Source organism: Lepisma saccharinum, chromosome 15 (genome assembly GCF_977018435.1).
Source record: "Lepisma saccharinum chromosome 15, izLepSacc3.1, whole genome shotgun sequence".
Taxonomy (NCBI): Eukaryota; Metazoa; Arthropoda; class Insecta; order Zygentoma; family Lepismatidae; genus Lepisma; species Lepisma saccharinum.
This window is the reverse complement of record NC_139243.1, coordinates 42,033,479-42,058,993: the sequence shown is the minus strand read 5'-3', so window position 1 is coordinate 42,058,993 and position 25,515 is coordinate 42,033,479. Positions and strand designations below refer to the sequence as shown.

Here is a 25,515-nt window from a genome sequence, read left to right as displayed (position 1 = left end):
AGTTCTGAAAACTGCAATAAAAGAAACCCTACCAGAATGTCAACATGGAACTCTGTTAGGTCTTCGTGAAACAAGATGGGTCCATAAGCACGAGAGTGTTATCCGATTTAAAGAGTTTGTACCCAGCTGTAGTGAATGCACTGGAGTTGCTAGAATCGTCTGCAAACAAAGAGACTGCTCAAAAGGCATGTCAATTGTTAAGTGCCATTGAAGGAGCTAAATTCGTTGTCCCCCTCCTGATTTTAGAAAACATATTTTCTTACATCCTAACTTTATGTAGACAACTCCAGGCTGTAAATGCAGACTTAGCAGAAGCTTGCAACCATGTGGACCATGTTATCAATACTTTAAATGCCATGCGCGAAAATGTAGAAGAAGAATTCAGGAAGATTTTCGCCTATGCCACTTACATGGTTACTGAAAACGGTGGCCATATGGATTTTCCCAGGATTGTGAAAAGACAAGCCCATCGAGACAATATCCCGTCAATGACCTGTGAGGAGTATTGCAAGTTGAATATTTTTCTTCCATTTCTAAACCATATTATAACACAGCTTAGTGACAGATTCCAATGTTACAGGACACTGATCTCTTCTTTGCAAAATGTTATTCCAAGTAAATGTGTTACAGCCAATAGTGAAGACCTGAAGGAATGTGTAGACTTTTATAAAAACTGCCATCCTGAGCGCAGTATTGCCCACGCTGAATTTGCGGTGTGGAAATAAAAATGGGAGAAGCACAACACACAACCCCAGTCTGCTGTAGAAGGATTTGTGCAGTGCAATTCTTCATTATTTCCCAACATAAGTAAACTTCTACAGATACTGGCTACATTGCCAGTTTCAACTTCTTCACCGGAAAGAACATTTTCATAACTCAGACGACTGAAGACTTACCTTCGAAATTCCACCAGTGAAAATCGACTCAATGGTCTGGCATTGATGTCTGTTCATCGCAACATGAAGATAAACCCTGAGGATGTGCTAGACCAGTTTTCAAAGCGTTCTCGGCATTTTGTATTGTAGCTTCCATTTCGGTGAGTTGTTTCCCTTTATTATTAGTATTATTAATATTATTATTATTATCATCACCATGATGATCATTATTGTAGGAGAAAAGTTTGAATTTGAATTTTGTATGTGTCACATTTTAAATATTATTGCTGCCACATATTATTCTTTTCTTTATTCACTAATTATTTTCGTTGTTGCGAGAACATCATTGAAGCATTAAGTAGACGTTTTCTGTATTTTCAAAAAATTACTGCATAGAAGTTTCTATTTTAGTTATTTTATGTTGCTTTTCTACATTGTGGGTTAACCGCGATGATGAGGATGCACCTACCCATGCTTGACCAGAGTTCGAACCTGGAACACCCTAACTTCGTACTTTACTCTTACTATTCCCGCAGGGCAGCTAGTGTAGTATTTACATTTAACCATTTTTCGTGCCATGAAACACATATAGTGTTTAGTGACTGCATGTAATACTATTAACTATATGATCAATTATGGTTGAAACCCCCCCCCCCAAATATTTTTTCTGTCTACGGCCATGTAGATCTATCAGTTAAGATAGAAATACGTTTTTCCATGGTGCGTAAATTTTTTGATTTGATTTGGTGTTGAAAGTCCCCTTTATGCACAGTAAGGCTAATTGGGACTGGACCTACAGTTAAAGTGGAATCCGAACCACCATGTGACTCCACCAGGTATTGAACCTGGGAACCCTTGATTACAAGGCGACAACGCTACCATTGCGCCATCGGGGAGGCCCCAATGTTTCATAAAATTAAAGGTTGTGTGAAGTGAGATGCTGATGGCCTCATCACACACGAACAGCTGACGTGGAGTGATACGTTACTTGAAGTGATACAGTTTGTTTACAGAGCTTTAAAAACTAATACTTCCTGTTAAGACCACATTCAAGAGTATGCTGTAAATTCTAGGATACAAAATGAATTATGTGTGGCAGGGTACCTTTCTGAACATTTCAGTCACAGCGTATAGTGAAAATATAATAATTCATTAATCACAGTTGAAGCTCTTTGCAACTTGTGAGTTATTCACCAGTCTTTTGTAAGCTGCCATGGTGAATGATATTCCTGTATTGGGAATTGCTTATGTTTTGCCTGTTTAGCTGTAGGCAGAACAAAAAATATTATCCTTGTGAAAGTGGTTCATTATATAGATATACATGTATATTAGGACTCAAACACTATGATGCACTCTTATTTCATAACTTGCACAACTATCTGAAAGTGGTGGTTGTGAGAATATGCACATTGACTACTTCAGCATGTCACACATGCATACAACACACAACATACATCAGGAAAGATATAGCCGCAATAGCTCCTAAAACTCTGAGAGAGGTGATGGAAAATATTATATTTCATTAATTTTACTTCACTTTTCTGCCACTTTTGACTAATCGTAGAGAAGAGCATATGTCTGCAAACAAGAAAGGGGAGGTCATTTGGCTGATATGGTTTTCCATTCTTAATGGAAAAAAAAATCTAGGAACAAAGCTTTCCTTTGCCGTTGAGATGGTCCATTTATTTATTTCTACAATTACATAGAAAACAATCGATCAGTTTAATTTGCTCCACCCTGTATATCATGGGCATCACTGTATTACAACCTAATATAGAATAAATCTTCAAATAAAAAATGTGATTACCTCTTTTCTGTTAATACATTCAACACATACACAACAGCTTCTGATGGCAAGTCCTTTTTCAGCTTACAATTGTACTGCAAGAAACCCTCCTTCTTGAGGAACGAGTGGAAAGTTATGCAGAAGGACAACCAGTATCTTTCTCCCTGAAATATAAATAGTTGATCTTTACATTTTTGATTTGAACAAAGAAATAACTTTACCATGTATTTTTAAATAAATGAGATTTTCATTCTTACGACAAACAGTGTATTATTTTTATATATTTATATAAACTTGACTGTTACTTTGTAGAAAATTAAGGAAATGAGAAATTCTCCTCTGAACAATTCACCTTCTGGTGTCCAAGATTACACTGTAAGCAAGTATAAAATATTGCATTCTGTGTAATTTACATTTTTCCACTGGTATGGGCAGATGTCAATGGTGTGATATACCATATTTACTCATGTAAATGCACACTTTATTCCACAAATTTTGGATTGGATTTCTTTAGTATTAATAATTTTAAAAAACACTATAAAAGTTAAATGGCCATTTCACATGATTTTTCACTTTGTAATGGAATGTTTGGCGACATTGCGCCGTTCTAGCAGAATTCGTGGATGCACCTCCCATTACATGGGATGTTTATCAGTGGTATTTATCAGGCAAGAAATAATAGAAAAAAAAATTCCTGACCACTGCAAATCCATAGCATAATTTTGATCTCGCTTTCTTCTACTACAGAATAAACAAAGTGGTTACAGATGTGAAAGCTTTGGGAAGCTAAACACAGTGGAGGGAGAAGTGGCATGGGTTTGTGACTAATTGAATACACAAGACGATATTCTCCCCTTGGTCCACATAGCAAAAGGTGACTCATTGAATAGGTATGATGTAATTTGCTCTTGATCAGCATAGCAAAAGCTTTATGACCTACAACTAAGAAAGCCATTTCTTGAACCTGAATCATACTGTGCATTATACACGCATAAATATGGTATCATTCTAGCATAATTGTTGGTGAAGTATCCAATTATGGAACACATGGCCTCTACTGGAAAATACGACATTAGATTCGAATAGGATTCAGACAGGACCAAGGTGAATAAAAATGATGAGTTTTATTAAAAAATAATTTTTGATGATTTTTTAATTTAAAGTTATTTTCTTAATATTTAAATCACAATTTTAGACTTTTAAAAAAACATGTGCATAAAATTGCTTGCACCATATGGTGGATTATCTCTTTCTTCAAATTTATACTCATCTGTAGTTGTTTTTCTTTGTTGCTTTTTTGTAAGTGGCTCTAGTGTCAGGTTTGAAACCAGAAGTGGAGTACAAGTTATAGAATGTAAATATACAATGTTAGTGACAGTTGCTTGGTTGGTACTAAGTACCTTTGAGCATTCTTTACTATTGCAATGTGGACTCTCTTTAGTTACTACAGTCAGGGTTGAGTATTTATGTGTCAAAAAGAAAATTTTTCATTTGACATGTAAAGTATGCATTAAAAACTTACACATTCAGAGATTTTTAGTTGCTGCCTTAAAAAACTATAACACAAACTAGAAATGGTATCAAGACGAGACAAGTCCTGCCTTAAATTCTGAGAATGAGACCAAGAAGAATTTGTGAAAATCGAGACAAGAATGAGACCAGATCTTTAAAGACCAAAAATGACACACATTCATGCAAAAGCAAGACAAAACAAAAACTTAATGTCTAAGACTCTCTATAATACTTTGGTATGATATTAAGAAATTAAACCAAATTTTCTTTACTACAGGCTTCTTCAAATTAGAGATGGAAAAAAAGAGAAACTGGCTTTTGGAGGCAATCAGATTTCAGAAAGTGCAATATATACCATTCATGTATAAAAAGGGATACATTAAAAATCATATTAATGTATCCCTTTTTATATATGAATGTTATATATTGTGCTTTCATTTAAAATAATATTTTTAGTGGAGAGCAAAAATAAACTATAGTCCTTTTTCATTTCCTTTTTTTGAAGGTAAAACACAGCAAATAATTTTATCATCCATTTCAATGAAATCTTCCTTGCAACAGCTTACCGCATTTCCATTGATTGCTGCAACTTGTACCTGGCTTCGCCTTTCACTGACATTCAATACTGTCGTCACTGTTACACAGTAAGTTAAAACTATTCTAAAAACTTCACAATAAAAGTCTAAATCTAGCAGATAAGTACACTTTCAACCCAACAGGTGTGCCGCTTACAGTGCGTTTGTTGCTCCCAGTTCATATTGTTTCAACAATCGCTCACTGCAATGTACTCCCAACACTCATGGAGGGAAGGTAAGGTAGAAGACACTTGTTATTTCTTTCCACTAAACCACCAAATAGACAATTGTTGAACGTTTTGTTAAGGGTAAAAACGGTTGTACACAATATTTGATAGCTTGTCCAAGAGACCAAGAAAGATGTGTTTTAAAAAGGGGGTAAAAAGGAATGTAGGCTGAAAAATGGGTCAATAAAGGGACCAGAAAGGAAAATGTTTTTAAAAAAGGGGGAAAAAAGGGAATGTGGGCTGAAAAATGGGGGAGGGAGAGAAGTCAAAACCACGTAATCTTGTTGGTGGAAGATAATTATCAACACTCTTGTTTATTCCATGATCCATGTTGAAAAATAAAAAGGACTTCCCTTTAAAATCCGGTCTCTACTGATTATTCTATTGTAGTACGTTTTGGCCTATGGACACTGTGCCATTGCTTGAAGTGAGGATGCAGGGGGATGGTAGGACAACCAGGGAGTCTAATTGGAGATGACCAATATTTTGGAGATATCTCTCACATGAACATTAAAGGGTAAAGGTACAGTGCTCCCCTGTGCTTAGCACCACCCCATGAAGGCGTATAGGGGGTGTGGGGGTAATGCCCCTCACTTTCATGATCCGCGGTGGCTCAGTCGGTAACGCGTCTGACTACCATGCTAAAGGTCCCGGGTTCAATCCCCGGCCGGTTCAAATCCGGGAACTTTTCTAACGATGGAAGCGGCCCCGGCACCCACCCAGCGTCGAATAACATGGGTACCTGGGGGAAACCCGGGGGGGGGGGGGTAAAGGCAGTCAGGGGCGTGATGCTGATCACACCACCCCCACTCACGACCGGATCATGAACATTAAAGGGTTTGAATGTTATTTACCCAGTATTTGTGACGAAAATAGATATCTAGAAAACTTTTTTTTTGGCATAGTTTTAAACCACTGATAATCTACTGGGAATCATCATCTAAAGACATGCACGAGGTGTGATTGAAAAGTTCTTAAGACAGGATTTGCGGGGGTTGTGTGTGAGGAAAAGAAAGTTTGTTTTGTCCTTGAAAGATACTGCAAAGGTCACAGCTCTGTCTTTGTTTAGTTGTCAGCTGAAGCCTGTTCAGTGCAGACGTGTGAAGTCTTGCTGGCACATTATTGCGTGTGCAGAACAATGGATGTGTGTAAAATGTTTCTTAAAAACAGGAAAATCAACTTTAGAGACCTATCGGGTGGTGCACGAATAGTTGGCAAATTTCAAATTTAGATTGCAAATTAATTTCAAATATTACATGTGCATATTATTACATACATAATAATCTGAAAAAATATAAATATGCTGACCAAGGCAGTAATTTATTTTATTAAAAACATAAACTAAACGTAACGTTTCAACCTTCTAGCAAGGTCTTCATCAGACTCTGTATCAAGTACAAAAGTAACAAGATACCAAAAACAGGGCATTATATACACAAAACATTACTCCCTCCAGACTAATAGAAAGTTGTTTTGGAACTTTCTCGCAGGTGGCTTTCACTATACTTTCACCTAAAAGGCGAAAAATATATACTTTCATATCGAATGTGAATTGGGCTTTATATATCACGCTCTTTTTCCTTCATTTTCTTCCTTCTCCTCTCCTCTTTCTCTCTTGTCCTTTCCACTCTTTCTAACACTTTCTTCCATTCTTTGTTTAACTTCAGTCCCCCATTCCAGTTCATTGTGTCTTCTTCACCTCTCTTCTCTATTTCCTTGGCTTCCTTCCATTTTCTCACTAGCATTCTCTTCTCCCTTCCTATCTGCTTAGCCTCATCCCACTCTATGTCATGTCCTGTTTCTCTCGTGTGTTTAAATATCGCATTTCTCTCTCTCTTAAGTCGTACATCATCCCTATGTTGTTTCAACCTATCTTTCAGTCTCTTTTTCGTTTCTCCTATGTACACACTCTGACATTCTTTACATTTTACTTCGTAGATAATCCCTTCCTCTTCCTCTTCTCTGTTTTCCTCTTTCTTGTTTGCATTCTTCGCTATTCCTAAGATGCTTCTCCCTCCCTTCCTGTAAGTTTTAATGCCCGCTTTCCTAAGCACTTTGCATATCTTTTCTGTGGTCTCACCCATACTCCTTATTCCAAACCACCTCTCTTTTTCTTTCTCTTCATCTTTCTCTTTCTCTTCCAATTCTCCCCTTCCTCTTTTCTTCCTTCTTCTGTTTATGTCCAGTCTATCCTGCTTCTCATAGCCATTCTTTTCCAGCTGTTTCCATAGGCTATTTATTTTGCCTTCTTTTTCACATTCCTTCGTGCATATTTTCGTTATTCTGTCCTCCATATTCTTTATGAAATTTCTTTTTGTCACCTCACTTACATCACTTCTTTTGTGGCAGAATACCCCTGCTGCACACTTCTTCTGATGCCAAGCGGTTTCAATTTCTTCTCCTCTCTTCCTTTTCATCAATATATCAAGGTAGCTTAACTTGCCTTCTTCTTCTATTTCAAGTTCCAATAAAATCCCTCTTTCTTCATCTTGTATTTCTTTGGCAAAAATGTCAAGCTGCCTCTTTGTTCCCTTCCATATGCCAAAACAATCGTCCACATATCTGCAAAACAAAATTATTTTGTCACCTCCTTTTTCTATCACTTTCTTTTCCCATTCATTCATAACCAATTCAGCCAATGCTGGGCTTAGGCTAGAACCTATATTCAGTCCTTCACTCATTAACATTATTTTATCTCCCATTATACTGTAACCGTTATTCCAAATGGTTTCCAGCGCCTTCACTACCCTTTCACTATCCCATTCTCCTATAATTTCCTTTCCCATTCTCTTTTTAATAATGTCCAAAACGTGTTCCCTCTTGATGCTTGGGAACATACTTTTTACATCTAAGCTAAACATTGTCGTCTTCATCTCATTTAACTTAAGTCCTTTTATGAGGTCTACTACTTGCTCACTGTTCTTAACTGCTCTGCTTTCTTGCTGTGTTACTAACACTTCAATAACTTTCTTTAATTTCTTTTCCAAGGGTTCCAAAATATTGTTTCTGCAATTCATTACTGGTCTTAACTTTATCTCCTCTTTGTGTATCTTTGGAAAACCCTTCAAACTTGGTAGTCTTCCTGTCTCCTTTATGCATTTCTTGAATCCACTCTTCCTACAGTCTTGTATGACCCTTTCTTTTATAGTTCGTTCTTCTTCTGTTCCACAAATCTCCTCATATCCATTTTCTTTTAGGTCTTCAAACTTCCTCTCGTACCATTCTCTTTCCATCACCACAATTGCTCCTCCTTTATCTGCCTGCTCTATCACCACATCATTTCTTTTCTTGATTTTCTTTATCCCTTCCCTTTCTTTCTGACTCAAATTATCTACTTTTCTTTGTTTTCCCATTTCTTTCTTCAGTATGGCTGCTGTTCTTCTTCTAATCTTGTCTCTAGCTGGTTCTTCTTTTATATGGAGTACTGCTTCTTCAATGTCATATATAACTTCCTCATAATCTACATTTCTTTCTTTAACTTTGAAAGCTCTTCCTAGTTTTAAAAAAGCCTCCTCTTCTTTTGATAGGTCAACGTTCCCTATTACCACAAGGCTTAATGGTGTTATAATAATCTGTACATGGAAAGTTTTCTCACTGTATCACAAGTTCAGTATGGGCCCTGATTGCCGAACAACCTCTTCAAGGCAGGTGCGTATATTTCTTACCACTCTACGGCACATGTCTTCGTGAATATCACCACACAACTGAACTATCTGACCTCACATTTCCATAATGTTTGCTGGCTTTAACGGGAAGAGTTTTTCCTTTAAACCCCCCCACAGAAAAAGTCACAGGGATTTAAATCTGGGCTTGAAGGCAGCCAGAAGAAACGTCTATTGTGTCGATCAGGATATCGATTGGAAGTCACTCTATCACCAAAAACTGTGTTCAAAAAGTCCAACACAACATTAGCAGTGTGAAAGGTAGCCCCATCTTGCAAAAACCACTGAAGGCCCATTGGAAGACTAGTTGCGAGTAGCTGTGGTACAAAATCATTGCGCAGCATATTCAAATATCGCTGTGAGTTGACTGTATCATCAAAAAAAAAAAAAAAAAACTGGCCCCATTAATCAGTGACTGAACAAAGCTACCCATACGTTCACTTTATCTCCATTCTGTTTCTTTTCGTGCACAATATGTAGTGCATCTCTTGTCAAAAACCAGATATTTTGTTTGTTGACAGTCCCATCCATACGAAAATAGGTCTCGTCTGAAAACAATGTATTGTAAAGAACATGATCTTTTCCTTCTGACCACCGCGCAAATTCCATTCTACTTCCTTTGTCAAGTTCGGATAGTTTTTCGAATACAGTAATTTTATACGGATACAGCTTGAGATCCCTGTGAAGAATTCTTTGAACTGAATGGCGAGAAATGCCCATTTCTTGTGAAGCACGCTGTGTAGACTTTCCCGGGCTATGTGTCATGGCAACTCGAACAGCCTCAATGTTTTCAGGGGTCCGAACTGGAGAAACGCGAGGTCGTCTTCCTTCTTCCACGGTGTCTTCTTCCTCGAACTTACGGTACAAACGAAGAATAGTGTTTCTTGAAACAAACGAAGAATAGTGTTTCTTGCTGGAGGCCATTATGTTTTGAAATGAGCTCGAAATTTCAGTTGCGTACTTGTAGCACTCTTTATTTCTGCATACAACAGGACTGTTTTGGCGCACGCTGCACTGAAGACAAATGCTGTGCTCAGCCATGGCTACTCACTGACTGGCGGGAAATGGATGTGTTTACTAGACCATGCCCAGCGATAGGCTGCCTACCAGTATTTCCAAGGATTACCGAATGCACTTGTGTATTGTTCAGCTCCGACTACAGTTTATTTTCTTTGATATTTAGATTTCAAATGTGTCAACTGTTCATGCGCCAGCCTGTATGAACTGTTGAAAATAGCTTTCAGGGATACCTATGTATGTAGGGAAAGAAAAAGTTTTTAACTGGTCTAGTAAATTTAAAGATGGCGCAGCAAAGTCAGTCACATGTGAAGAGTTGGAAGCTGTTGTTTCTCAGCTTCAGATCAATGATCATATGGATGGAATAAATCTAATCTAATAAACAGGTTGTGTGGGTGTACATCATATAATAATTGGGAGTTATTAGCACACAAACAACATTTTTGAGGAACAGGTGTTGCTGCATTTCTGGTACAGTTATTTTGTCAGGGTGTACATCTGCTAAGCATTAGATAGAACTTTTGTAGGTTAGACCAGTAAGGTATGAGAGGAGAGGGTACATCTGTGGACAGATTCATCTCCCGAATGTCCATTCCTTGTGGTGTATCATGAACACAGCTTACTTCAGTGCAGAAATGAATTCAGGGGGTGGCCCAGGGGGAAAAATACCCTCTCGAAATTAAAAAGGGTTTCCCTCCAAAAATTTTACTAACTTAACAGGGCATTTGGACATTAGTTAAGGAATTTGGCAACCACACTCAAATTGCCATTTTTTTATTCAATTTAATTTAACGTACTCTGGCTTTTTCATAATAATGAGCACTGATTCGATCCTCTTTATAATTAAATGTCAAAATAATGAACGAATTTAACTTATTGTTCATTTTGATAACAGCTAAATTAAGAAATAGGATGGATCAGGATATGCTTCCAGCTTGTGTGAAAGGTGTCAACTGAGGGGGACGAGGAACCACTGATGATGTTATCCACAGATATGCTGTAAAAAGCCTGGATGCCTTAATTTGCTGTAAATGCAAATTATTGTGTGCTATAATATTATTATATACATTCTGAAAATGATATTTACAGTGAAACCTCGATTTTACGTTTTTGAGAGGGAAAAGTTGAAAAAAATAATAATAAAAATGCGGGAACATTTTATAACATTTTCCTGCATTGGGGCCATCACGAGTGAATGTATAATGCAGGAAAATGTAAAATCCTGGTTCCACTGTAATTATACCTAATTACACTTAATTTAATAACATATCAGAAGTAATGGTCAATTTAAAAATATTACTATTGTTTTATTAGTATTATAATTTGGTGCCTATGACATTCCCCATGGAAGTTTGATATCCTCCCGGAGGAAAATGGCTGGATTCAACTCTACTTCAGCAAGTTCAGAAACATATATTCCCATGGTTCAAAGTTATGCCTGTCATTGACACCATAACTAGAATTTTCAAGACACTTGGCATGAAGCAGAATACCAATACTTTATACCAATAAAGACACTGATTGAAAGTTTTTCTCTTTCAAATATTATTGACAATGGCAACATCCCTAAACATTCCAAAATACGGGATATTCAATTTGCAGACATCATGAATATTCATAAATATAAATTTACCTGATCCCTCCACATCTTTGAAAATTCTCCTTCATGTTCACAGTAAAACATATACAGAGACCGGTTTATTTTTTGACCAAACAAGGCTTTATCATTACAGTCCAACGGAAGATGCCTCATGATTACCTGCCATATATGGTTGCAAAATTCTGAAACAAATAAAATAGATATGAAACACTATATTTAGGTATTGTGGAAATTATCATGAAAATACACACCATACTTGTTTATATTATGGGAACATGCTTGAATATCAAAATATCACACACAGATTTTTTATGCAAATATATTTCCTTCCTGTAATATACATAGTTGGATGTTTTAAAATTACTTAATTTTTCTATGGGGGCTAAATAAAAGAGAAATAACATTAAATTTACAATCCAAAAGGTCATAAAGCAAAATATTATAATGAACAATCCCAAGTAACCACCACCGTTGGGCCAACATCAGTTTTTACGTGGGAAAGGTTGGCTTTACGTTGGTTGGCAAAATGATGTTGGTCTTACGTTGGGCCAACATTTGCCCAACCATGGAAACATGAGTCAAAATCAGTTTTATAAACAACTTTTTAATGCTAAGACAACTTTAAGGAGAATGCTGAAAATTCTAGAGTGAAATTAGTGACATGTAACAGTGTTTCTTTTCGAATATTTCAGTCACGGCAAATACTAGAAATATAATATATTTTTAATGAAAGTAGAAGCTGTTTTTAACTTGCAGTAACTTTGTCAGCCTCCATGGATGAAAGATCGTGTTGGGAATTGCTTACTGTTTGTCTCTTTTGCTGTAGTAGAACAAGAACATTCTTAAATGTATTATTGCGAAAGTGGTTAACCCTTTCGGGGCAGGGCCTATAGATGTCAGAAGTAACTCAAGGACGGATGACGAATATTTTGTCAAACAAATATTTTGGTAATAAAAGTTTAATAAACCGGAAAATGAATTAAAAAAACACACGAAATCTTTTTGGGTATAATCTCCAAGCTTTCACTTCACATATATGCCATCATCACTGAGTAGACTCTGACGTCATTCTCGTGCCGCCAGGTTGATTGTTTTGCTGTTGTATTCGCCTTTATATAACTTGGACAATTAGCGACCAGTGGCGGTTTACCCTGATCGATGGGCGCATTTCTGATGAAGTCTCTGCGGCCAGTTGTGATGAAAATTCTCCTTGATTTTGAGTTGTTTTTTTTTATTAAATTTACTATTTGTACTACACCATGTAACAAAAAAAAGATTTTTTTTGTTTAAGTGAATTTTTGTTTTGTTTATGATAAATTAGGTCAAAACTAATATGTATGTGGTATTGCTACCTTCATGTAATTATGTCTCTGGTAATGGTGGTCAATTATATGAAATGTATTGGTTAACATGAATTAAGCATAGGAAAATTCATGATAAGATAAAACTGTGCAACCTAGTATTCTAAAATCTGTTTTGTTTTTGTTTTGGAGGGTCGCAGTATGTAAGGATGGCATCTTCCCGTCGTTGTAAGCATGATACAGACAGTTTTTGCTATGTGTGTGGCATCTTCCTCAGTTCAAAGGCACTAAAACATAGGATAAAGGAGGGCAACAACTTCTGCCCAGCGTTCAAATATTATTTTAGTATGTCTGTGGGAGACCAAGACAAAAAATGGGCACCACATGTTCTGTGCGGGTGCTGTAGATCCACTCTCAAAGCCTGGTATATAGGAGAAAACAGGAAAATGAAATTTGGCGTACCTAGAATTTTTCGAGAACCTACAGATCACCTATCCAACTACTATTTCTGTGTTGTAGACTTGTCCCATTATAAGAGGGTAAGAAACTTGTGGTTTTGAATATCCCAACGTGCCATCATCTCTCCGTCCCATTCCACACAGTGAGGAGCTTCCTGTTCCTCCTCGTCCCCCAGAATGGAATGAACGTGTAGAAACCAGTATTGAATCGGATACCGACATCTACCACGAAGAAGGCCTCTCAGGGGATGCAAATAATACACCTCACTTTCCCACGCAAACTGAGTTAAATTACTTAATCAGGGATCTAGGACTAACAAAATCCAATGCAGAAATTTTAACATCTCGATTAAAGCAGTGGAACCTATTGGATAAAACCTGCAAGATATCCCTCCAGAGGAAGCGTCATGAAGTAATCGGTGACTTTAAAATGATTGCATTTTTGATGGGCTTAAAAGGGGTAAACACAAAGTATCCTTGTTTTCTCTGCCTTTGGGATAGCAGGGATGCAGGTAGACATTTTGAGACTCTTGAGTGGCCATTAAGGATGGAGTTAAGAGATTGGACAGAAAACCTTCTCAAGCAGGAAAAGATCCTAATGCCTCCCCTGCATATTAAGCTTGGTCTCATCAAGGAATTTGTGAAAAGATTATTACATACAAATGTGGAAGCTTTCAAGTACCTCCAGACTGTTTTCCCAAAACTATCCGAGGCTAAGATAAAGGGTGGATTTTTTGTGTGCCCTCAAGTGAAGAAACTTCTTAACGCTGACGACTTCATCAGAAAGCTTCGACCTGTTGAAAGAAATGCCTGGAATAGCTTCAGGGACATAGTGAATATTTTCCTGGGTAATCACAGGGTGGAAAATTACAGAGATGTAGTACAGGGTCTTCTGAATAACTACAAAGCAATTGGATGCAGAATGTCTCTAAAGGTGCATGTACTCCACTCACATCTAGATGTCTTCAAATCCCATATGGGTGCATACTCAGAGGAACAGGGTGAAAGGTTCCATCAGGACTTACAATTGTTTGAAAGAAGGTACCAGGGACAGTATAATGAGCGGATGCTAGGAGATTACATCTGGGGACTGATCAGAGAAGCTGATGAACATCTCAATAGGAAAAGTAGGAAAACAACACATTTTTAGAGACCTTATTATCTTTACATGGAATGTACAGGTGTTCATGTACTGTAGCCCTTTCTTTATATTTCTTTACTCCATTTTGACATGTGTTCAAACTTGTTTATCAATGTAAACCAGCTCTCATGCATCTACTAAAAAATCAGAAAATCATTGTCATTTCATTAAAAACAATTTCCCACCTGTAAAATTGTGTTTTTCTAGTGTTTGGTAGTAAACTGCATCGGAAACAGGAAAAAATTTCACATAAACAAATTTTTGTTACATGGTGTTATCATTTTGATACTATTCGCCTTTATATAACTTGGGGCAATCAGGGACTAGTGGTGGTTTGCCCAGATAGATGGGCGCTAGAAAATGGGCTTGATTTTGAGTTCTTTTTTTTTTTTCAAGTTTTTTATAAAATTTACTATTTGTACTATCGTATTCGCCTTTATATAACTTGGGGCGACCAGTGGCGGTTTGCCCTGATTGATGAGCACATTTCTGATGGAGTTTCCGGTCAGTTGTGATAAACATTCTCATTGACCTCAAGTTTTTTATTCTTTTTTTCTTTTTATAAACAATACTATTTGTAGTATCGTTTTGATACTATGTTTTCGCCATTACATAACTTGAGGCAATCAGCGACAAGTGGTGGTTTGCCCAGATCGGTGAGTGCTACTGGATGGGAGCTAGCCAAACTTTGAAGAAAAGAAAAAAAAAATATTGAAATTCCTCTGTCTGTTGTTTCCAAAAATGGGTACACATCGACATGTTTACCTTACCAAATGAAAGCCTTGGAAATTCTGAATAAAACGAGCCCTCATTGGCATTTATCGTGTTATTACAACTTTTTTTAAAAAAAAATTTCAAACATGTTACATTTTGCATAAAATGAGCCCCGTCCTTGGGGAATTTCCATGGATGACAAATATTTCGTCATCACCCTCGAAAGGGTTAAGCAATGTTATGTGCAGACTAAATTCCATGAAAGGTGGAAAACTAAGTAAACTCTAGAAGGTTTTTGTGCTACCACTTGAAGGTATGGTGCCTTGAAAACAATAATACCATGTGATAATAAAGTGCTGTTCTTATTTTCATAAATAACTTGAACTATTGTTTACACTTGAGGCGTTGTGTTCACTAAGGGTGAACTCAACAAACGTGCATTGCGAAGGAAATGTGTTTCAAGTTGTCAAGCACAGTGCGAACACCATAAAAAAAACTTTGGAAATCACGCATGAAATATTCCGATCTACTATTACCAAGTTTTTGTGGAGTTCGCACTGTGCCTGACAACTTGAAATGCATTTCCCTCACAATGTACGTTTGTTGAGTTCATCCTTCGTATCCACAACACCTCATTTGGCCTCACAATAAATTATGTATATATCAGAAAACAAACCTATCTATTCTCTAGATTTCAGTATGTTGGGCCAATGTAGTTAAACCATATGTTGTGCCAACATAGTAAAAACCACACATTGGGACAATGTAGTAAAACCATACGTTATGACAATGCAGTAAAACCATACGTTGGGCGAACGTAATAAAACCACACGTTGGGCCAACGTTGAAACCACGGCCAAAATTACCATTGGTCAACAGGATGTTTTTGCATTGGGCCGACCATTGTCCCAACCACTTTTGGTTACTTGGGATGTTTTAGGATTAAAAGGTTTATATATTTAACTGTGTAGTCAGTTACTTGGTTAAACAAAAAGTGAAAGTTACTAAATTTAAAAAGTAACTCAGTTAACAGTTACCTGTACTTCAAAACTAACTGCAAGTTACTTTTACAGTTACTTTCTGCTGAAAATTATCTTGCAACCAAATTACACAAATCTATCATTGTATTAAAATATTTTGTGAAGACTTGCATGTATTTTACATATGTTACTGATATACAGGGTGGCTTAATATGTCACTTAAAACCCCCAGTACAAGGCCACTGCGGCATGGAACATGGAAATGGTGATGACCAATCGTTGCCTGGCCAAGGGGGAACCACATTGACGTCACCTGCATGGTTGGCAGACATCTTGATGTCCGCCATATTGAAATCAACTTCAGAAATTTAAATAGGAAGGGGGTCGTGCGACATATCAAGATGGGCTAGAATTTCACCAGGAAAACAACTGTGACATTTGTTTTCACCTAACTTTAATTGTTGCAGCATTAACAATACCACAAAGTTATGGCTTAATAAGTCACTTAACATGCCCAGTACAAGGACACCTCAGCATGGAACGTGAAAATGGCGATGACCAATCGTTGCCTGGTAAAGGGGGAACCACATTGACTTCACCCGCATGGTCGGCAGCCATCTTGACGTCCGCTATCTTCAGAAATTTAAATGGGAAGGGGGTCGTGCGGCAATGGGCTAGAATTTCACCAGGAAAACAACTGTGACATTTGTTTTCACATAACTTTAAATTTAAGGGCGATTCCCACATTGGAGAGTGACACGTATTTCCTTTTTGCTTAAATATTTATTGTTCAAATTATCGTTAGTATGTGATTATGTGGTATTTATTGTTTAGACCAATCACTGAAAATGTCCGGATATTGACTTGCCGGTATGTACATACCTTGTAGTATTGGTTGACATGGGAATTACGATTGTGTCTTGTCTTTACATAAAAGTTTAGAGTGATGATGTGAATTGATCGTGTCAAGAGTAGCACATTTAATTTTTCACTGATCTGAACGAAAATGCCACTAACACATCAGGAACGGATTGCCATCATATTGATGTCACGGGAGAGAAGTACGCGTGACATTGCCGCAGACTTCAATAACTGTAATACTGCAAGACAACCAGTGTCACATGTGGATGTCAGCCAGTTGCTGGCAAAGTTTCAAGATACTGGATCTGTGGACGACAAGCCGCGACGTGGACGTCCGAAAACAGCCACGGGTGAGGGTACTAAAGAATATACGTGACCACCACTGGCATCCGTATAAGATACATCTGCAGCAGCACCTTAGTGAGGACAATCCAGACAGGCATTTGCAGTTTTGTGAGTGGGCTATAGCACAACTGCAATGTGACCCTGCCATCGGTAGCAAGATTCTGTTCAGTGATGAGGCTAATTTTTATGTGTCACGAGAGGTGAATAAGCAAAATCTGCGGTACTGGTTACCCGAAAATCCACATTGGACAGATACCAGTAAGGTGACGGGAGGTGGGAAGCTAATGGTGTGGTGTGGTACTTGGGGTTCCCAACTTGTTGGTCCATTTTTCATTGAGGGCAACTTAACTGCAGAGGGCTACTTGCTTCTAGTACGGGAGCAGATCTTACCATCCTTACTGTCCGAGGATGAGAGCTATCCTGAATGGTTCCAGCAAGATGGTGCTCCACCGCACTATGGGATGATAGTCCGTCAGTACCTGGATCAACAATTCCCTCACCACTGGATTGGTCACTGAGGGACTGTGGAATGGTCTGCTTGCTCACCTGACCTGACACCATTGGACTTTTACCTCTGGGGACATCTGAAAGCCATGGTGTATGCTACGAAAATCAGGGATCTAGCCCATTTGCGCACACCCATTGTGGATGCCTGTACTGCAATAACTCCTGAGGTTCTTCAGAATGTGGTAAGGTCATGGGAGAGATGGTTACATGTGTGTGTTGACCAAGAGGGATGTCATATTGAGCATGTGTTATGTTATAACTTTGTGGTATTGTTAACTCTGAACCAATTAAAGTTAGGTGACGACCCTCTTCCCATTTAAATATCTGAAGTTGATTTCAAGATGGCTGCCGACCATGTGGGTGACGTCAATGTGGTTCCCCCTTGGCCAGGCAATGATTGGCCATCGCCATTTTCAGGTTCATGCCGCAGTATCCTTGTACTGGGCATGTTAAGTGACTTATTGAGCCATAACTTTGTAAAGGTAAAAAAAGGTAAAGTGTTCCCCTGTGCATAGCACCACGCCATGAAGGCGTATAGGGGGTGTGGGGGTAACGCCCCACACTTTCTTGATCCGGTCGTGAGTGGGGGTGATGTGATCAGCATCACGCCCCTGACCGCCTTTACCCCCCAGGGTTTCCCCCAGGTACCCATGTTATTCGACGCTGTGTGGTCATAACATTGTGGTATTGTTAATGCTGCAACATTTAAATTTAGGCGAAAACAAATGTCACAGTTGTTTTCCTGGTGAAATTCTAGCCCATCTTGATATGTCGCACGACCCCCTTCCCATTTAAATATCTGAAGTTGATTTCAAGATGGTGGATATCAAGATGGCTGCCGACCATGCGGGTGACGTCAATATGGTTCCCCCTTGGCTAGGCAATGATTGGTCATCTCCATTTTCACGTTCCATGCTGCAGTGGACTTGTACTGGGGGTGTTAAGTGACTTATTGAGCCACCCTGTATAATATAAATCTTTGTACATTTATACTTATTACAAAATAAAGTGCTCTCCACTGTTTTGCACCATGCCATGAACGTGTACAGGGGGTGTGGAGTTAGAGCTCCACACTTTCTTGATCACCGAAGGTGAGGGTAATGTTATCAGCAACATGCCCCTGGCTGCCTTTACCCCCCAGAGTTTCCTCTAAATACCCACTTTATATGATGGTGCGTGGGCACTGGAGGAGTTTCAACATATGGAAAAAATCCTGGTTCTTCCCCACCAGAGATCGAACCTGGGTCTCTTGCATGGCAGTCAGGCACCATAACGACTTAAGGAATACACCTATGCGAGGTCCATTTTCTGTTTTCTGTATTCTCATTGGGACAAACATGTCCGAACCGTGCATATAGTGCATTGTGCTAACCACTCCGCCACAGAGGTAAATTGAGCTACTGTGAAGCATACATTTATTTATATTTAAATTAAATTTATATTTATTATTGTTGCTGTACTTAAGGAATGTATTTGGGGGGGGTTAGAAACTGTATGGAAATAGCATGATTTTATACCATCTAACCAAGCACATGGCCAGGGGGGGGGGGGGCTAAGGGAGAAAATCTTACAAATATCTAATGTAAACAGTGTATAGTGGCAATTAATTATACTTCCTTAGCAGGATTAAACATCTTGTATAATAAGTTGGTTAGACTTAAAATGACCGGTCCCCTCTCCGATTTTCTTCATATTTGGCATACTTACTAATTGAGGCCTACTAATGACAAATATGAAGTTAAAATTTGTCGGAAACGTCTAGAAATTGCAAAATAATTGTGAACCATTGATGCTAGCCCCACGAACCATTGACGTGTGGTTAGGTTAGGCAAACAGTTAAAATTTTGTGTCCTGGTAGTATCAGGATCTAGAAATTGCAAAATAATTGTGAACCATTGACGCTAGCCCCACGAACGATTGACGTGTGGTTAGGTTAGGCAAACATAGTTAAAATTCGGTGTCGTGGTAGTATCAGGAATATGTATATTTGCTTGTGAAACAAAAAATTTCGCGAAAATCGACGGTTTCCATTCCGGAAACGAATGCCTTATTTGAGCTTATTTTGCAATTTCTAGACATTTCCGACAACTTTTAACTTCAGATTCGAGATTAGTAGGCCTCAATTAGTGAGTATGCCAAATATGAAGAAAATCGGAGAGGGGTCCGGTCATCTTAAGTCGTTACAATAAGTTTATACTGATAAATATATAGTATACATATTTGGGGGAAACAGATTTGCTTCAAGACTAAACTGCACAACTGTAAAGCCCGCTTTAGATGAAAGCAACACTCACAAACCTCCGGTCAAGATCATCTGCATTGAGACCATGGACTCTTCTTGGAATGTAACTCTCCAAATCAAAAGCAATGGTTAACAGTCTGTTATAGGGAAAACACATTTCACTCATCCATTTAGTATTTCTTTACATTCGTATTTACCTATTTTGCATTGCAAAACATTATTTAAGGTGGGATTTTGCCTTTTTTCACTGAAATAATTGTAATTTTTCACATTACGGGTATTTATTGTTCGTTGCTTTTTGCTTCTGTTACACGCAATATGGCGGGCAAATCTTGACTAGAGTTGTCTATCATCTGTGGGTATGTAGTGTTTCAAACCATCTTAACTGAAAAATTCCTACTTTCGTGTTATAGATTCTTTTTCCGGGTTCCAAAACCCCAGGAACCGTGCACGCATAGCACCACACCATTTACGGATAGCCACACAAACATTCAACTAGCCCAATGAACCATGCACGTATAGCCCCACAAACTATTCATAAATACACAAACCATTCATAAATAGCCCCACGAACCATTCTCAAAAAGGTTAGGTTAGGCAAACATAGTTAAAATTGTAATGATCTGAGAAAACAATGGCATCGTTGGAAACACTGGCCAGGGGTTACGTCATCGAACGCACAGAACATTTGGTTCACGTAGTTGAAGGTAATGGAGGCAAGAGCTTTTGTGCATTGCAGAGACATTAATGTCGAAAAATACATGTTTTACCAGCCGAATAAATTGAATGAAGGGAGAAATCACTTCCACGACCTTTCAAAAGTCTACAGAAACTCAGTTCCATAAGTACTTTCTCCTGCACAATTGAAGATATGTGTCTTCCCCATAACAGACTGTTACCAGGCAATGGACACTCGAAAAATTAAATTCCTGTTAGTTCTAGTGTGTGTACAATTTTTTGGGACACCCTATATGTGTGTGTGTGTGTGTGTGTAGTCATTATATAAAACTTGCTTTCCTAAATTATATAAATTGGCCCTACTGCAATGATTATTCACAGGTCGTCGAAGCAACAAAGGAATGCAGGGGTTTACACTGCTCGCCTCCCTCGTTGGAAAATTTACATTCGTGGGAAAAAAATACCGATCATCATCGTCGTTGCGATGTTACAATTTCAATATAATTTCTTACGGAATGTGAAATTCTGCTGAATTATGATGTTTACACTCAACATGCATATAACGAGATATTACATGGTCATTACATTTCCACTTTGACACAAACTTAATTTCGAAACTAATGCAAATTAGAAATTACAATGAATTTCTACAATTGCAATTACCATTACAATATCACGTATTGTGATCGAGATATATACACACCAGAAAAACGAAAGAAATGAATTTGGTGCCCAGAAAAAATACCAACGAACCTGAAAAATATTGCTGTTCGCGAAAAAGAGTGGAATGAAACTCCTTGTGGGATTTCCCCTATTAACCACTTCCTAGTCTCTTCAGCTTGGTACGAGACAAGTGACATCATGAATAAGTGCATCAGCAGTGCCTCTTGGTTCGTCCCCATCCCAACTCTAATTTTTTTCTTAATGTATCTGACAACACTGATTGACCTTCGGATTCCAGAAATAATTTAAGGTAGAAATATTTGATGATATTTGAATATAGCGATGTTACGTAAAAGTATAATTCAATATTCATTGTTTGACAACATGAACAAGTATCAATACTGACAGGAAATCAACTTAATATATTAATAACGATTCTTCAGGGAATCCCCCTCATAGGTTAGCGAGGTAGAATATATATACACACACAGAGAGAGCTCCAACATCCAATATGTAATAACCTGAAACAAAAGAACGAGTTACGTTGAGAATCAGTTAAGATATTCCAAATATCGGCACGGAAATGATCAGGATTATTAGGCAATTGAATTCTCGAATTTCTGTTTGACTTCTACCTGCAACCCTATTCCGGAAGTCGGGATCGATGGAAATTATTTGGGTGTGCGGGACAGATATTTTTTGGTCGGTACTGAAATTTTTTTTAATCCCGATATTCGGGACAGGAAATGTTCAAAATTTCCCGAAACTCTGAAAATCTCGAATTTTACACGTCATTTTCAACTTAAGTGATTGCTTTTGCATTTCTGAAATAAAAACAAACAATCTCCGATAAGTTCCAGACACTTGCCACTTGCCAGAAAACGTCGATAATTAACAAGTTTTTAGAAGTCTCGAAGTCGGGATCGGGATGGGAAATTGTTTTCCAGATCCCGGTCCCGACTTTTCGGGTTCCCGCACACTCCTAGAAATTTCCCTTTCCTCTCGAAAGCCCATCAAATTGCCTATTTGTAATGGAGGACGGAGACATCATTTAACTTGGTAGTTGTTATTCTAACTCGCTAGTCCTGCTGTGCTGGTAAATGTCGATGTATACGTTGCCACGTAGTAGCATGTCTATGGTTTCCACAATACTAACGGAAAAGATTGTAGGCTTTGAAATAGACAAAATCTTAAGTAAGTATTTTAAATTTTATTTTATCTTCAGGCACGTTTGAATTTTTCAGCGAAAAATGTTCTGAAAAATAGAACATTCTTATGGGAAATTTTGATGTATTGTGATTCGTGAATCCATGCCTGGTTGAATTACCATGTAGAAAATTGAGGTTTGAGATTCTTCATTTAAAAAAAATCGGTACATGTTTACTATCCTTCGGACACCTATAACTTCTGAGTTTCGTCAATTTGTGACATTTGTACTTACCTGTCTGCTTCGCGGATCATTTTTTAACGTGTATTCACGTTTTTTTTTATCATTTTTTTAAAAGTGTTTTTGTAACTGAAGAACGTACGTTTCCGCAAATGGTTTGTTGGGCTATGTGTCAATGGTTCGTGGGGCTATGCGAGAATGGTGTGTGGGGCTATGCGAGAATGATGTGTGGGGTTACGCATATTTTTTTCGAAACCAAGGTAACATTATCGTATGAGGGAAACGGATTCCTTCAAATTTACAGGAGAAAGTACTTACGGAAATAATTTTCTTTAGCGTTTTGGGCATGAGTTTACAATACCGGACCACTCTCCAATTTCTATAAAATTTCGCCTACTTACTAATTTCGGTGTCCTGATGACGTATCTGTAGTTCATATTTGGCGGTCACTTGTTAAAATTGTACATTTACGTGTACAACTTGTAAAATAACCTTGCGATTTACCACGGTGATTGTCCATACACAGCAATTCGGAACCATCTTTCTTCCGCAATTAATTAGCTAATGGTCTTCCTTTACGCACAACAATCTTGTTGACGACAGACGAGGAATGCCTACGAGGTTAGGTTAGGCCTGTTAGGTTAGGTTCCATTAGCATAAATACAAAGAAAAATTAATATTTTAGCTATACCTTTTCTTGCCTGTTGATTTCTTCATGTGGGGAAAATGGCGTCTTCCGTGGAGCTGTTGTTCTTATGGTAGGGTTACGTTACGTTAAGAAAACATAGTTTATTTCATTTTTTTCTCGATTTCCATACTTGACCGCCAATTATTACATGCAGATTCGTGATTACGAGTTCACAATTAGTGAGTAGGCGAAATTTCATAGAAATTGGAGAGTGGTCCGGTATTGTAAACTCGTTCCGCGTTTTGGAAGTTCCTGAATGTAGATTTGATCCATTTTAATGTGAATGCATGTTGTTTTCTGCGAAAATCTCTGTCCGACACGCTGTTTCTGCTCCCGCCATTTGCTTTCTGCACGAGAGTGCAATGTTTCGTATGTTAACATGATGCAACCCCGTAGCCAGTGTTTCAGCCTCGCCGTGTTTTCACTAGAACATGACGTGTTGAGTTTTTTAATATTTTTTTTAACTATGCTTGCCTAACCTAACCTTACGGAAAATAATTTTTGGGGCTAACGTGAATGGTTTTTGGGGCTAACGTCAATGGTTTTTGGAGCTAACGTCAATGGTTTTTGGGGCTAACGTCAATGGTTTGCGACGTATTAGCATAATTTCAAATCCGGGCACGAAAGTAGATATTTTCCGGTGAACGAGGTTGCAACACTGCATAAATCAACAAAACACTCTCAGAACGCCCCCTAAACCAGTACGCTATCACGGCCATAATGTGTTACAGATTCGAAACAACAAGTAACAGTAAGTACTCCTAAATCTAAGAAATAGACATTGATATGCATTATTTCACTTTAGGAAATGTTCCACTTTCGAAAATAACACGTTAGCAATGTAAAGAAGTCCGAAATATACGATTCGTAGGTGTTTCCCTCATACGATAATAGTACCAAACCGATGTTGTTCGTCTATGCTAAATTGAACGAAAGGAGTGCTAATGGAACCTAACCTAACAGGCCTAACCTAACCTAGTAGGCATACCTCGTCCCCGTGATGGTTCTTGGGGCTACCCGAGGATGGTTTGTGGGGCTAACGTCAATGGTTTAATAATTACTCTGTCCAAAATTCAACTTTTTTTGGTTAAAAAATTACGTGAAATGTTTTTAATTTTGGTAACATTTGTATAAGCTGGAGACACATTAAACTCGTTTATTTTCAAATATGCAGAGCAGAACATTTTTCAAGCTGGGGATAACTTTTTTCCATGAAAAAAGCATTATTTTTAACATTATAATCATTTATTGGTTGTTGCTAATTCGGTGGGCAAATCTTGACTAACGTTGTCTATCATCAGCTGATATGCAGTATCGTCAGCTGATGTGCAGTGTTTTCAAACTTATGAACCGATAAACGTGCACAAACTATTCACAAAAGGTTTTTAAGCTAAAATTGAGGCTAGACTCTACTTCACGTCCTTATCTGCATGGTGATTGCTTCTTTGCGTTCGCGGTGCGGCACCCGGCATCTCTTCTGGTAAGTACCTTTTTCTTTTTACACTTTCTGTTCACGATAGCCCCACTATCCATTCACGGGGACGAGGTTAGGTTAGGCCTGTTAGATTAGGTTCCATTAGCACTCATTTCACCCCTAGATATGTGCTTCATCATCTAAAAAATTCCTCAGTACGTTCAATTACGCATATCCGGACATCGGTTTTTCTCGATTTACTCCTTCAGGAAATTTTCTCTCGCTTTGGGATTTACGTTGTTGAATTCCTTATAAAATAAGCTTTCCAACGATATATTACACGTATTCCTTAGGAAAAGGACGTAAACTAGAGTCTTACCTTAAATTGGAAAATAGAAACCCACTCATACGTCATCTTGTAAAACTACCGCGTGGTTGCTACACTGACATGGGGTTACATAATCGAACGCACAGAACATTTGATTCACGTAGTCGACGGTAATGGTGGCACGAGCTATAGTACAACGGAGATGCATGAATGACGAAAAATACCTTACTTACAGGCCAAATAAGTTGCACGATTCGAAAAAACAATTTCCCTGGCTTCAGAAAGTCCTCAAGAACGCAATTCCATAAGTACTTTCTCATCTTTTCTCCTGTAAATTTGAAGAAATCCATCTCCGACTTATACAACTGTTACCTTAATATTTTTTTTTAAATTTAGGTATTTTTCGTTAGAAATTCATTATTTCACCTAATGAAATGTTCCGCAATGCAGAATAGTATGTTAGCAATGTAAAAAATTGCAAAATATATCATTGATAGGTGTATTGTATAGTAAAGTAGTATAGTATAGTAGTATAGGTGTATTGTATAGTAAAG

General features: G+C 38.0%; 2 protein-coding genes across 3 annotated transcripts in view; one reads left to right on the top strand and one right to left on the bottom strand.

The window, feature by feature from the left end:
- The window catches only part of LOC145999690 (uncharacterized), a 158,600-nt gene extending 137,291 nt beyond the window's left edge, over positions 1-21,309 (bottom strand). Inside the window, exons 1-3 of the mRNA XM_083136906.1 lie at positions 21,235-21,309; positions 11,288-11,436; positions 2,683-2,825 (exon numbers count right to left, since the gene is read on the bottom strand). Coding sequence (XP_082993032.1) covers positions 2,683-2,825; positions 11,288-11,407 — 263 coding nt within the window. The 5' untranslated portion in view covers positions 11,408-11,436; positions 21,235-21,309. The remainder of the gene's footprint in view (positions 1-2,682; positions 2,826-11,287; positions 11,437-21,234) is intronic.
- Positions 21,310-22,262: 953 nt separating this feature from the next.
- Positions 22,263-25,515, top strand: part of LOC145999689 (uncharacterized) — a 278,774-nt gene continuing 275,521 nt past the window's right edge. For both annotated transcript variants that reach the window (XM_083136905.1, XM_083136904.1), the window contains exon 1: positions 22,263-22,338. The gene's annotated coding sequence lies outside the window, so the exon portion shown is untranslated. The remainder of the gene's footprint in view (positions 22,339-25,515) is intronic.